The 15,438-nt window shown below is 47.1% G+C and overlaps 1 protein-coding gene across 1 annotated transcript in view; it reads left to right on the top strand.

Annotated features, from left to right (window-relative positions):
- Positions 1-15,438, top strand: part of LOC146869422 (E3 ubiquitin-protein ligase TRIM39-like) — a 143,193-nt gene that overhangs the window by 72,927 nt on the left and 54,828 nt on the right. The window contains exon 4 of the mRNA XM_085599821.1: positions 10,459-10,481. Within this exon, the coding sequence (XP_085455947.1) occupies positions 10,459-10,481 (23 nt within the window). The remainder of the gene's footprint in view (positions 1-10,458; positions 10,482-15,438) is intronic.

Genomic DNA, 15,438 nt, shown 5'->3' with positions numbered 1-15,438 from the left:
TTCTTGCATGCGAGGGGTCCCTTGATGTTCTTGTGACAGACAATGGGGTGCAACTCACATCACACGAAATGGAAGATTTTCTCCATATGTGTAATACCAAACATGTGACTACTTCCCTGTATGAGCCGAGGGAAAATGGCCAGGTGGAGTGGTTTAACCGTGTTCTAAAAGATGGTATTCAATCAGCTGGTAGGTCAGCTGATTGGAGGGATGTTTTAAGAAAAGAATTGTGGATGTATCGCATCACTTCCCATTCGGTGACTGGGGTAAGTCCTTTCAGACTTTTGAAGGGCAGAGAACCTATTTCAGAAATGTATCCATGGTGGATTAAAAAAATTATTAAGGTGGATGACAGCGTTGACCATAACCAGATTGCCAAACGTGCGGAGAGCAGGCAGGACAAGATGAAAAATAGAGTTTTACCTGCCAGGTTTGTGTCTTAATTTTTTGTTTTTGTTTCTCCCTTTCTTTTTTTTATGTAAAGGGTGAGATGTGTTGCATTCATCTTGTGGCACTTCTTCTCTCGTTTTCCCCTTTCTGTTTTCCCCTGCCTGAACACTGTACCTGCGTTGTACAATTTATGTTCCATGTTCGAGAGCTCTTGAAGTTCAGTTAATGCTTAGTGCTGTTCTTTACAGTTGCGCTGTGCCTCATCTCCAATAAAACTTGGATTTTGTACTTACCGTCTGAAGCCTCTACTTTACACTCATGCAGCTTTGAAGAAATGTAAGGCTGTACGGAAATTGGTTAAAACCGACTGTGCCCGACTACCCTACCGGATTAAAATCAGCTGACCCGGTTGAAACCGACTCTCACTGATTTTTCATAGTTGTTGTACCACTTGGCCACTTGATGGAGCCAAAGCCTTACAAACCAAACTGCAATTTAGCAATTTAGGCCCGGGAAGGAAGCAGCTCGCAACGTGAGTCACCCCCATTAAGTTCGGGGAGAAACATTGGTTGTCAATAGATAGTAGAGAGACTTACACTCGTTCCCGCAAGTAACACCAGCAAAGGCAGTTAGGCCTTTGATGTGCGCACGGTAGACATTTACTTGTTTTACTTCTGCGATACTTCTGTTTAAGCAAAACAAAGAAGCACAAGCATAAATAAACAAGCATTTGCAATGCAATAGGTCTCGCATTACTAAAAGTTTGAGTTATTGGTGTTGCATAATTATTTGCAAAGCCAATAGCTCAAACTTTCAGTAATGCCAGACTTATTGCATTGCAAATGCTTTACCTTTGGTATAATCGTGGCACCCGCGCTTTACTTTTAATGTTATAAGTAAAGCGCGGGTCCCGCGATTATACCAAAAGTTAAGAAATAGATGGTTTTCCTAGGTCGCGAGACCTAAAAAGCAAAGTGTGTACAGTAACTACAAAAATACGACAGAAGGTGCAAAGATAGGAAACTGAAAGACGTTTAAAAGTAAAACAAAATTGATCCTGTAGCAAGGTGGGATCTGACTGCATGGTTGCCCCCATTTTTTTCCTGGTGTTTTACTGGATTTCAACTTAGTTTGGCTGGGATCCTGCTATTCAGGATCCCAGCCTATCTGCTTTCCCCTTTAAATTGATTACATGTACTTTAGGTACACTCCAGATTGGATTCTGGGGTACCCTTGTGAGACCCTAGTATATGGTATACTATGTACCCAGGGCATAGGTACCCTAGAGGTCTACCAGGGGCTGCAGCATGTATTATGCCAATCCTGGGAAGCCTTTTAAAATGACACAACAGGTCTACTACAACAGCCTGTGTAAGGTGGAGTATGCACCCCTTACTGAGATATAGGTTACCTGTATCTCCCCATATCACTGCACATATAAACCTATCAGCCACCCCTATGGCAGGCCTTAACAATCCTGAAGGTAGGGTGCTTGGGTTCATGTGAGAGGGTGCCCATGCATGAGCAGAGCCCCTCTGTCTTTCGGAATCTTTATTACAGGGTTGTTTGTGATGCAGCCAAACCATATATTCTTAAGTGCATTGTAACCTGGCGGTAAATGCTAACTTTGGAATGGCTGCATGGAAACATGTCGTGTTTGGTGTCAAACACTTTGGAATCATACCTCCAGTAACTGGTGTGGGAGGTATGATTCCACCCTACTAGAGAAACATGGCACCACTGGTATACCCAGTACCAGCTTAACAGAACCCTGGTATCACAAAATGGACACAAGTCTGCCCTCCTGCTGCTGGACGAAACTCCTGCAGGGGAGGCCTGGACAATAGGTTTCCTGTCACAGGGAGGTGTCACCACCTCCCAGACAGACTTTAGTGTTTTGGGGCTGGGTGGGTGCACTCCAAGAGTGCTTTGAAGTCTGCACTGGGGGCACATTTGGTGTCCCTGTGCATAGTCCAGCTCAAACCGGTTGCAGGGGCTACTAGCCCCTGCTCTGCCGCGAAACCTGACAAAGGAAATGAGTGTAGCCACCCTTCTTTCCTGACTCTCCCATAGGAGGGTCCCCAGAGTTTGTCCGACCCCTTCCTTGGGTTTAAAGTAGGAACCCCTGACTACAGGACTTTAGATTTACCTGGACAAAACTCTGCTACAGAATCCCAGAACTTCAACTACCTACACGACGTTGGATGACTGAAGAATCTCCCTTGGAGTAAAGGAGTTACTCCCCTGCTTGGCAGGCACCAAAGACGCATCTGTCCGATTTGCATCTCCAAAGCTCCTGAGGACTCCCAAGAATTTTGCAACATAGGAGGTGGGTTCCCATGGTCTCTGAGGTCGATCTGTGTGCTCAGCAAGTCTGAGGCCTGTATCCCTCGTGGAGACCGTGCAACCCGAACCCCTGGGCACCGCGACCATTTGCAGCAGCATATGCTACTTGTAGTCCACGCCCAGAGCAGTGTTTCCACCTTAGATTACTGGCCTAGACTCACTGAGTGTCCTGGTATTGTGTGAATCCTCTCGAGGTCCCTTCACGATCCCTGGTCTGTCGACCGGTGGGTCCCTGTGAAGGCAACACTAAGTTTAATTGGGCTTACCTGATTGGTCCACACGTGCCCTGACTCTCCACCGCTTGGTGAGTCCCCTGTACCTTGCTGGTCCTCACCGAAGGATCTTTCCTCTGACCCCGTGGGTTGTAGTTGCCAAGGCTTGTTGGTGTTCAATCCGGACACTGACCCCCCCAGCACTCGACATCCTTCGTGGGACAGCTCACCTCCGGACCCTGTTCATTGTCGACATCTCCTGGTTCCCGTGGCTGCAGAGTCAAGCTTCACCTCTTCACTCCTGAAGCACCCAACATCTGTGGGCATTCATCTATCGTGGCCCTGGTCACTGGCTAGTGACCTAGGCTCTGTCTCCTCTGCTTTCAGGTTCTTCACATCTCCGATCCAGGCTTGGATCACACCGGACACTTCTCCTCTTCCCGACAGCAGCACTTTGCAGCACATCGCCATTAAAATCAACGACTATTCCCGACACCATTTGACACCTATGCACCTGGTTTCCCTGGGTGAGGTAACTCGAGTACTCTGGTGCTCCCATGGGTGTTGCCCTAGAACCCCCTAAGTCTAAAGGGCTTTGCTAAAAGTCCTCTCCTAAGTGTCCTTAAACTTTAAAATTCCAACCGCGACTTTCCTCATAGAATCTTACGGCGCTCGCGGCTGTGTGCTCACACTGCACACGTCCCCCGTGGGTCTCCTGTGTCACTACCTTGGGTGGTTCCTTGGGGTCCAAGCGATTCTACGTGCTGTAGGCACTGTGTGTAGTCAAGTTGGTGGTTCTTTTACCATTTTCTTAATATATGGTTTGGTCCCCCCTGGGGCCCATTGTATATTGTGCTATTTACCATCGTTTTAGAATTGTAATATTGTGTGCCTTGCTCTCTAATTTCATAAAGAGGTTAGTAGAGAGTGTTTAGTAATAAATACATATATTTTATATGTATACCTTGTGTGGTTATCCTTTAATTTGGTCATTCAAGAGGTTATAATCTGGTGAACCAAGCTGCTTTACACTCCTTCAAGACTTAGCCTGAAGGCTGCTCTCCATAACTATCACTAGGATAGCTTTCAATAAAGGTTGTCTTTAACCTAATCATCAATAAGGGTTGTTTGGACTTGTACAAGGTGCCCACTATAACTAGTGGACAGCATATACCAGGCCAATTTCTCACATTGGTGTGCAGCGGTTGGATTCAAGCTCGCTATTGCTTTAACAGATAATCTCTTTGAGTGACTAACTGAAAACCACTATAGGTACTATAGGTACATATACATCAAGTCTAGAATATAGTAAGTTCTACTGAACTTAGAGTTGTGTGTCAAATGCTTAGCACACCCTTTCTACAACTCAAGAGAGTTTAGTAGGCCCCACTAGAGTAGGTAGGTGCACACACCACACCACACTAGTTCCGTCTTCAAGGGCAGAAGCCAGGAGGCCCCTACCAACTAGATATGACCATCTCCCATTCCAAGAATTGAGAGCTATGTGTACTTCTAGGAAATTGAAGACAGGGAAAAGTGCAAACACCCAACGCCTCATAGAGGCTTTGCTTTTAGATGACCTTAGAAAGACCCCAGGGTCTGATGAGGCAGGCAAGATGGGTGGGGCAGCAGAAGAGGAAAGGCCACGTAGTGAACACTACTATGACGCAGACTCTGATGCTGACCGGGAGGATCAAAATGATTCTAACATGGACAATCCAACTTTTCCTGAAGGTGAGGGAGAAGGCCTCAGTGGCCCTCTATTTACCCCCCCCCCTCTCACCATCCCCCGGAAGAGTTAAACGTTTACCCAGAAGATCAAGGGTCTCCTTCCCTGTAATCTAATCATTCTGGTACTTCTGTAGGGTCCGGCACATGGGGAGCCAAGGTGTGAATGGACCAAGGGCCAGAGCAACACCAGGCCCCCTGCCTGGCTCTCGTGGGGGGAGAGGGGCTGTTGTGGTCTGCCGTCTGTCTTACTGCGGCCGCACCCAGTACTTCACAGGTCTTTAAAAAGACAATTCACTTAACAAGGCTTTGTTGTTCTTTCACCCGTTCTTAGAGCCCCTGCAGCTACACTCTGCTGATTTTGACTCTAGTTGCGCCTCTGGGAGCTATGTAAACTATGTAAAGTATATTTACTCACTCATGACCCTCTGTTGTACATTCAGACTCTGTACCCTCTACCTCCTTGTACTTCTGCTCAGTTCGTCGAAGCAGCTTAGTGTGCTAGGGGAGCTATCAGGCGCGCAACGCCCGTTGTGCTCAAAGGGCATTCAAGCGCCGCCATACAATGTTGCTGGAGCTGGAAGGGCACTAATGGGGGTCACTTAAGTAGAGAGGAAATCAATAAAGGATTGGGCGACGGGGGTGGGCACGCTCAAGTTTCTTGCTTATTTTTTATTGTGCTGTATATTTGCTATTATCTCCAAATTATGAGCCTGACACATTGAACGTGAATTTAGAGGTGGCCCATTCCCCGAATGAACACATATCTTGGGAATTAAAATAACGTACGTAGCCGAATACCCGTTAAGTTTAACTTAAGTTAGGATTTTCTCTAAAGACCAAATCTTAAGACAAACTTAAGAGAAAATCCTAACTTTACTACTCCTTAATGACTTTTGTGAATACCGAAAGTCGTAAAGTTAGCATTTTGCCTCAGATTACTTTTGTGAATCTGGCCCTTTATTTATTAGCACAGACTGGTCAGGTTAAAGTCTTTGTCACTCAATCTTGGCAGGAAGAGAGATTGGAGCTGTGTGTGCCGTGACTGAGGAATCTGAGACAAAGGCTCAGAAGAGAAGCCTTCCCACTTGACTGCTACACAGAACTGTATTAACTCTTCTGGGGTTGAAGAATGCAGGAAGTGGGCTGCGAATTCCCTCCAAGCATCATTCGTCTCCCTCATTCCTTTCCTTTCACAGAAGTCTGGTCCACTTCAAAGACCTGAAGAAGGTTTCCACAATCTACCTCCCTATCTGGTAGGCTCCCTCCATCCTCCATCATATGTACTAATCACACATAGGGGATCCAAAATGGACTCCTGTCCCCATACATTAAATCACAATAGACAAACTCCATGCTCACCCAAACCCCCATATGTAGCACACATGTAACATCCACTCTCTCCGTTACTGTCTAGGCGCTATAGATTACAGCATGTAGCTAAACTGTAACAAAGATTATAGTGCATGACACCCCATTAGGATGAATCACATCACTGCAGAGGTCCAAATACCTATATTCCAAACGTGACATACAGAGTGTTCATGGGAAGAAAACAGTTTCCATTTGCCACTCTGCCTGTGCTCTCAATGTGTGTGATATCATTTGCAGGTCATGTAACATGTCTCCTCTTCCGGGTGGAAACCATTCATGATTTATAATATTATGTGAAGTTCTCCTTGTTGACCGCTCTAGCTGTTAGGCCACATCCCGTCCCCTAATTATATCACACACTGGAATTGTGAACCTGCCACTATTGTTTAAGATGTGGGAGCTGGAGCGGATTCCAGGGTTGTGCATGTGCCATCTAATATAAAAGCCATTAGCTAACGGGTGCTTTTGTTGGTTATTCATTTTGGATAGCACCCAGAAGGTCATGCTGCAGGGTGCTGAAGAGGAACCCCCCCATCATGTCACTTGACTCTGAAGAGAAGGGCACACTGCACTGACGGAAACTCACCAGCACAAACACGCAGACAAAAGGGCTTTTTTAATTGTTTTAATGTTTACTTTAGACTTTTAGTTAACTGAATTCAACGATGAGCAACACGCGGGGGCTGCATGTGTGTCAAGCTATACCATTTCCAGAGAATGGCTTGGTGGAGTGGGGGCTCAGCCAGCTTCTGAAGCAGCGGATGCACTTCTGTTTCAAGAGAAAGCTTCACATCCACAGGCGCCGCAATAGCAAAGCAGCTGATGCACTTCTGTTTCTAGAGAAAGCTTCACATCCACAGGCGCCGCACTAGCAAAGCAGCTGATGCACTTCTGATTCTAGAGAAAGTTTCACATCCACAGGCGCCGCATTAGCAATGCAGCTGATGCACTCCTGTTTCTAGAGAAAGCTTCACATCCACAGGCGTCGCACTAGCAAAGCGGCTGATGCACTTCTGTTTCTAGAGATAGCTTCACATCCACAGGCGCTGCACTAGCAAAGCAGCTAATGCACTTCTGTTTCTAGAGAAAGCTTCACATCCACAGGCACAGCTCTAGCAAAGCAGCTGATGCACTTCTGTTTCTAGAGAACGCTTCACATCCACAGGCGCCGCACTAGCAAAACAGCTGATGCACTTCTGTTTCAAGAGAAAGCTTCACATCCACAGACCCCGCACTAGCAAAGCAGCTGATGCACTTCTGTTTCTAGAGAAAGCTTCACATCCACAGGCGCCGCACTAGCAAAGCAGCTGATGCACTTCTGTTTCTAGAGAAAGCTTCACATCCACAGGCGCCGCATTAGCAATGCAGCTGATGCACTTCTGTTTCTAGAGAAAGTTTCACATCCACAGGCGCCGCACTAGCAAAGCAGCTGATGCACTTCTGTTTCCAGACAAAGCTTCACATCCACAGGCGCCGCACTAGCAAAGCAGCTGATGCACTTCTGTTTCTAGAGAAAGCTTCACATCCACAGGCGCCGCATTAGCAATGCAGCTGATGCACTTCTGTTTCTAGAGAAAGCTTCACATCCACAGGCGCCGCACTAGCAAAGCAGCTGATGCACTTCTAGTTTCTAGAGAAAGCTTCACATCCACAGGCGCTGCACTAGCAAAGCAGCTGATGCACCTCTGTTTCTAGAGAAAGCTTCAAATCCACAGGCACCGCACTAGCAAAGCAGCTGATGCACTTCTGTTTCAAGAGAAAGCTTCACATCCACAGGCGTCGCACTAGCAAAGCAGCTGGTGCACTTCTGTTTCTAGAGAAAGCTTCACATCCACTGGCGCCGCACTAGCAAAGCAGCTGATGCACTTCTGTTTCTAGAGAAAGCTTCACATCCACAGGCAGTGGTTTTCACAGGTGCCTGTCCATGCCTACAATTGCCTCCAGTGTGCCAGTAGTAGTGGTTTTCACAGGTGCCTGTCCATGCCTACAATTGCCTCCAGTGTGCCAGTAGCCGTGGTTTTCACAGGTGCTTCTCATGCTAACAATTGCCTGCCGTGTGCCAGTAGCAGTGGTTTTCACTGGTGCCTTTCCATGCCAAACATTGCCTGCCGTGTGCCTGTAGCAGTGGTTTTCACTGGTGCCTGCCCATGCCTACAATTGCCTCCAGTGTGCCAGTAGCAGTGGTTTTCACAGGTGCCTGCCCATGCCTACAATTGCCTCCCATGTGCCAGTCACAGTGGTTTTCACAGGTGCTTGCCCATGCCGACAATTGCATCCAGTGTGCCAGTAGAAGTGGTTTTCACAGGTGCTTCTCATGCTAACCATTGCCTCCAGTGTGCCAGTAGCAGTGGTTTACACAGGTGCCTGTCCATGCCTACAATTGCCTCCAGTGTGCCAGTAGCAGTGGTTTTCACAGGTGCCTGCCTACGCCGACAATTGCCTGCCGTGTGCCAGTAGCAGTGGTTTTCACAGGTGCCTGCCCATGCCAACAATTGCCTCCAGTGTGCCAGTAGCAGTGGTTTTCACAGGTGCTGCTCATGCCTACAATTGCCTGCCGTGTGCCAGTACCAGTGGTTTTCACAGGTGCCTGCCCATGCCAACAATTGCCTCAAGTGTGCCAGTAGCAGTGGTTTTCACACGTGCCTGCCCATGCCTACAATTGCCTGCCGTGTGCCAGTAGCAGTGGTTTTCACAGGTGCCTGCCCATGCCAACAATTGCCTCCAGTGTGCCAGTAGCAGTGGTTTTCACAGATGCCTGTCCATGCCAACAATTGCCTGCCGTGTGCCAGTAGCAGTGGTTTTCACAGGTGCCTGTCCATGCCTACAATTGCCTCCAGTGTGCCAGTAGCAGTGGTTTTCACAGGTGCCTGCCCATGCCGACAATTGCCTCCAGTGTGCCAGTAGCAGTGGTTTTCACAGGTGCTGCCCATGCCAACAACTGCCTCCAGTGTGCCAGTAGCAGTGGTTTTCACAGGTGTCTGCCCATGCCAACAATTGCCTCCAGTGTGCCAGTAGCAGTGGTTTTCACAGGTGCCTGCCCATGCCGAAAATTGCCTCCAGTGCGCCAGTAGCAGTGGTTTTGACAGGTGCTGCTCATACCGACAATTGCCTCCAGTGTGCTAGTAGCAGTGGTTTTCACAGGTGCCTGCCTATGCAGACAATTGCCTCCAGTGTGCCAGTAGCAGTGGTTTTCACAGGTGCCTGTCCATGCCTACAATTGCCTCCAGTGTGCCAGTAGCAGTGGTTTTCACAGGTGCCTCTCCATGCCAGCAATTGCCTCCAGTATTCCAGCAGTAGAAGTTTTTTATGTGTCCCTTTATAAGCCACAAAGTACCTTCAGTATGTAAGGGCCAATGGCAGACTAGCAAGCATTACATCAGATTCTCACTCACATTTACTCAACCACACTCAATCATTCATTCTCACTTAGTCTACCTCACTCTCTCTCATTCTTACTCTGACTCCAACATACTTACTCATACTCACTTGCTCTAACTGTCATTCTCACACAATCTGTATCACTCAGTCTCTCTCCTTCATTCACACTCACTCCAACTCCTACTCACTCATACTTTTTCACTTGTGCACTCACTCTTATTGTCACTCATTCTGACTCTCATGCTCACTGCCACTCATTCTCACTTATTCTCACTCACTACCTTTTAGTGCCTTTCACACACTACCTGTCACTGACACTCACTTTTACTTACAAACACTCATGCTCACACGTACAAACACACTCACAAACACACAACCACACTCCGATCCCCAAGCACGTACCCTACATACATTTAAAAGCATTTTTTTATTTAAGACATCTGCTACAGAAGTTCTCATTCTAGATCCTCGTGCCCCATTTTTTACTACACTAACAGTGAATAATAATCTATTATTCACTATTAGTTTAATATAAAATTGGTTGAAAACAAAGGCGGAGCACAACTCCCATAAAGGCGAGCTTCCACTGTGTTTTCGGTACTCATTTTGCTACCTCTGAAGCCAGAAGTCGCACAAGCAGTGCCAGGGGTAAGACAGGAGTCACAGCTGCGACCCTTGGCAATCCCTGAATGATGCCCATGCATGTGACCCTTTTGCGAACATCATACAATGTGTCAGGTGACTCCATTCAGAATATCAGAATGTGCTGTGTTTTTGAGACCCCATTCAGAATTACACTGTGCTATGTCATTACCATTCCGAAGATCAGTTTCTGTTATATCATGTGACCTCCTTGAGAATCCCTCATTCTGTGCTTAGTCATGCGATACCCCATAATGTGCTGTGTCATGTGACCCCAGTCACTGTTTTTTAACCATAGATAGAAGTGTGTCACTCCTAAAAATACCGCCATAACTTTAAGATCTCCTGTGGAAACTGATTTCACTGTTTTTGTTTCTCTATTTTGCAGGATGTCAGAAGCACCCTAAGCAGGTAAGGCTGGTTTATTATCCTCCTGTCAGTGTGTAAGGAGCAGGTCTCACTGCTGCAGTGTGAATGCCACTGCTGAGCTCACACAAAGTGTTAGGAAACTTCCAGATCCTCATAAAATCACTTCGCATTCTCAAAAATACCTTTAAGTCCTCAGACTCCCCTGAACAACTGCAGGTCCAATTTTCAGCACTATTGTTAGGTATGTTGGATCATACATATATATCTTCATGTGGGGTAGAGGTGCTACCATGGTACGGCAGACACCCTGCCACCGAGGGTGTTCACCTGCTTAGGACAATGACCTTGACAAAATTTATACAAAATAATAAGTACTAGAGCACACGTAGAAAGGCCATTTAATAAAGAAAGTAGTCCTAATGTGAAGTCCATCAAATTATTTGCCCTTTTTTGTGAAGTTATTTTATTCCATTTGTAGTTTCCACATTGTTCGGTTTATATATAAGCAGGAACAGCCAATATCTGGTCTATACGAGCACAAGCAGCTGACACGTGTTCGTCCATTGGGCTCTGTCAAGGCTGCAGAAAATATACATACATTGGTATGGAACATCATCTCTCGTGAAATCTTTTACGTAAAATTCATATGTGTCAACCTCATATAGCAGTGATGAGGCAAAGGAAAATAGTGACATGAAATTATATATGCCGGTCACAATGCACTGAGGATATTGTGTAAAAATGCATTGTAGCGTCAGCTCACCCAAAGCCATAAAAAGTGGTACCCATGATAGGTGATGTTGACCGAAAGAAGAGAACCCAATGAAGGGGGCCATAGAGAATGCCAGTATATATTATAATACAAGTGAAAAACTAGACTTTGCATGCATTGTGCTCTCTAAGATGCAAAGAAATATGTGTATTTGGTGTTCCTTTTTGCGTGCAAGGAAAGAATATATATTAGTTGTGAGATTTTAATAAAAATGTAGAATACCTGAGCGCCCTGTAGTAAGGACAATGTCCAAAAGTAGTCCGTTAGATACAGAGAGGATCTTGTCGGAATCTATTTAAAATATATATAAAACTGCATGTATATGCAGCCATGCTGAGGAAAATATATGATTGTGCAGAAAAGTAAAAATCAGTACACCATAAGGAGAGCAAAGTCTCCTGAGTAGTAAAAAGGGAAGTGCAAATAACAACATATAAAAGTAGACCAGTTTAGAATGAAAACTGGTCACCCAGGTGAAACGAGGGAAGTGATTCCATGTGTAGCGGAATACAATGAAAAGGGCCAATGCTCCAATAGTTGTCCCATGAATTTCCGGATGGAGTATATAGGGCCTTGAAAAAGTCACTCTTGTCACTGCTTTAAGCAAGCAGATATTCCGGCCATTCAAAAGGTTGTGTATGAGTATGTAGCATCCTGTCACGTCCGCAACACGGCCACTCAGCTGAAACAAGAGCCCCGAGCCACCCATATGGATACCTCTCTGGCATAGGATGAAAAATGGATGAGTAAAGCTGTCCCCTCTGTTTTTTGGGGAGTTCCTGGGCTTCTGTCTCCAACATATGTGTCTCTCGGAGGAGAGCTAAATGAACTCTAATCCTTCTAAGATAGATGTGTGTACTATACAGTTTCACGAAGGAGTTTAGACCCCTCACATTCCATGTGGCAAATATAAAATTTCACCCATCTCGTAACATCCCATCCCCCCTCGCTCTCCTCCTCCGCAGACACACCTCCCCACACCATTCCCAAACCCCCGCCACCCTCAGACGCACAACTGATGCTTCAACAACGATTATAACCCCAAACCATATGCGACTCCCATTATACCACCCGGGTAAACACCTTTCAACTTTGCTAGTGTACTCCCACATATAATGCTACTCCCACCCACCCAAAAACAGTCTCAATGTGTGTGTACAATCCCTCTATTGGGTATAAACTGGTATTATATCTTAGGGGCAGAAAATAGTCAGATCTCACCCCAGGGGGCAGCTCAATCAGCAGTTCTGCTCCCTAATACTCTGAGGTACTCACACTGGTAGTCAGGTAATCAGTCACACCACAGAAAAGTAGAAACAGGAGAAGGTATGGGAGAAAAACAAGAAGTAAAGTATAATAGAGCAAGGGAACAAGGGAGGGTTGGCAGCTTGGTGGGTGAAAGACCCGGGCCCTCTATCAGTGCCACCACCTCATCTTATCACACCTCACTTAAAGTCCGTACAACAATGAACGAGTGTCCCAGGGGGAGCCTCAACAAACAGACTAATCAGTCCCGTCGTCCTACTGGGTGGCATTCCCCCTCCAGCCCTCCTCATACCTGTCACGCAAGGGGCAAGTGCAACATCATTCTACAGCACCTTCAGTGTGGTCCATAAATATGTGTCCATATTCGACCATCTGCTCGCTCGGGTGTTCGTGAGTCCCCAACAGATCCGATTCTGTGCTTGAGGAAGCAGCAGAAGTAACTGCCTCAACTAAGGCCCTGGCTGCTTCTCACTCCTGTCATTGTTTTGCTAGGTCCAGAGTACCATCAGATTGCACCACCGTTCTCGCAGCAGATCTGGAACGGCGTCTACGTTGGCTGTGTCTCCTTAGAGTGGCCGAGGGGCCTTCTCCCTGCCACAGTTTGGCAGGATAAGGCAACATATACGTCAAGCCAATCATTCTTAGCTTTTGTTTGACACTACCAAAGGACTGCCATTGCAATTGGACAGCTCTTGTATAGTCTGGGAATATTCGTATACTGCTATTTACAAATATCGGGTCTCCATGGCTCCGAACCCCTCATGGTAGTTTATCCCGTTCACTGTAGTTGAGAAATTTCCCTATTATGCTTCGGGGTCGAGCTCCTGGTTGCGGCGGTGGGACCAATGACCAACACAAAAAATAGTGTCACGTTTGTGAGTGCCGTCTTGATCCAGTCTTCCATGAAGGTCTCTGGGACGTTACCCTCGGCGCCCTCAGAGAATCCCATAAATCATAGGTTACATCTGCGGGACCAGCCCTCCACATATTCCATCCGTGCCTCCAATCGACTCAAGCAGACCGCCTTGGCGTCCACCGTCACCCTCAATATGGAGATCTCCCCCTGCACTTCCGTGACCTGTGTCTCCGTTTCCACTGATCGCTCCACTACCGTGCGAAGGTAGATGTGGAGGAGGTTCATGTCTATGGCCATGGCTTTGGTTTTGGCCTGAGGCTTCAATTGCTGCCAGAATCTGGGCCGCTGAGGGCTCCATTGCAGGTTGTGTCGCCTCTTCAAGAAACTGTGATGTGGTGGTACCCGCTCCCTGTACCGTGAACTGGTCAATCTATGTCTGCTTGCTGCCCCTGCGCTATTTGTCCTTACCCATGCCACCTTGAGGACCTGCAACTTTCTCTCCCTCAATATCTCCAGGATTTCTGGCGGAAGCACTACAGTTGTGGTCGCTCCCCACACCTTGTGTGTCTAGAATGAATGCCACCATTTCTTTTTTTTTTAATAACAATTTTATTGAAAACAAAATCCACAGCATTGCAGCAGTCATGACACTTAATTAGCACCTTCACAGGCAAAGTATACATTCGGGCTTTGGAGACAACAAGTGATACATTCAGGGTAGTAAGCATTGAGTCAAATCAATTAGTGAGGCATTACAGAGGTGGTTACATATACATGTGAGGATCGGGGGGCCCCCCGTATACCGTATATGAATGGTGGCCTTAATCTTTCAGGTGACCGCGCTTGCCCCCATTTTATCCAGTATAGCCCGTCTCCCCCTCCTAAGTTCAACCGTAGGAGAAATACAGATGTCCCCCCGATATTTGTTCCAACGTCCCCACTTGTGATCCCACTTCCGCTGGCAGCCTCGACTTTTGTATACCATTTTATCCGCCACCATGGCCTGATCCATATCAGTGGCCCATACACGCAGCAGCGGCATGGTGTCTATCCCCCATTTCTGGGCAATATTCCTTTTAGCAATGGCCCAACCCACGGCCGACCACTCCTGCTCCGCCTGGGTGAGGTCCGTATCTTCCCACACATTAAGGAGGCAGAGCTGGGGAGAGGGGGTAATGGGCTTATCTATGGACCTCGCCATCTGTCGGGTGACTTCTATCCAGAAGAATATGGGGGCAAGCCCGTAGAATGTGTAGAAATGTACCTATCTGGTGACAGTGTCGTAGCCAGAGCGTATCTGGACGTCTTCCCAATTTATACAACAGTTTAGCATCAAAATGCACACGATGCAGAATTTTGAGCTGAACGAGGCGAAGTCGCATTGGTATTGCTACCTCACGAGGGGAAGATGGCGCTTCAGTCCAGTCCTCGTCAGCCATTTCTCCCAAGTCTGTCTCCCACCTGGCCCTTAATTTCCGCATTGGGTCGGTACGATTATTAATTAACTTCTTATACGTCAAGGAGATAGCCCTATGGTCCATTGGGTCCAGCAACAGCCTGTCCTCCAAAGGAGAGGAGTCTGGAAGGGGGGCACTAGCAGGAAGGGCGCCGTCGATAGCATGGCTAATATGAAGATATCGAAAATACTCTGAGGGTGCGATCTGATATTTAAGCTGGAGCTCCGCGAATGACGCCTTTTTTCCTTTAATCCATACATCCCCCACCGTAGAGATACCAATAAGGTCTCATTTATCGAAACCTGCGCAGGTGCTCAGACGCCCCAGACAATCAGGCTCCCAGAGTGGGGTGGCCTTAGTTAGCCGTCCGTACCAACCCATGCGCCGTTGGAGCCTGTGCCAGATTTCCACCGTCCGGGCCGTAGGGCCAGTCAAGCCTAGATTTTTTTTTGGTTTGAGTATAGTGCTCTGTTATACCCTCCCTTTCCCAAAAGCCAGCGTTCAGTACGGAAACTGGGATCATCGTGAGATCTGAACACCCACTGGTTGACTGCGATCAATTGTGCTGCCTGGTAATAAAGGCGTATGTCCGGCAGGCCTATCCCACCATCGTACCCGCCCATAGTGAGTTTCTGCATTGCGATTCGA

The sequence above is a fragment of the Triturus cristatus genome, chromosome 1_1, assembly GCF_964204655.1.
Source record: "Triturus cristatus chromosome 1_1, aTriCri1.1, whole genome shotgun sequence".
Taxonomy (NCBI): Eukaryota; Metazoa; Chordata; class Amphibia; order Caudata; family Salamandridae; genus Triturus; species Triturus cristatus.
Note: the sequence above shows the minus strand (reverse complement) of the source record. Positions and strands in the feature narration are given on the sequence as shown.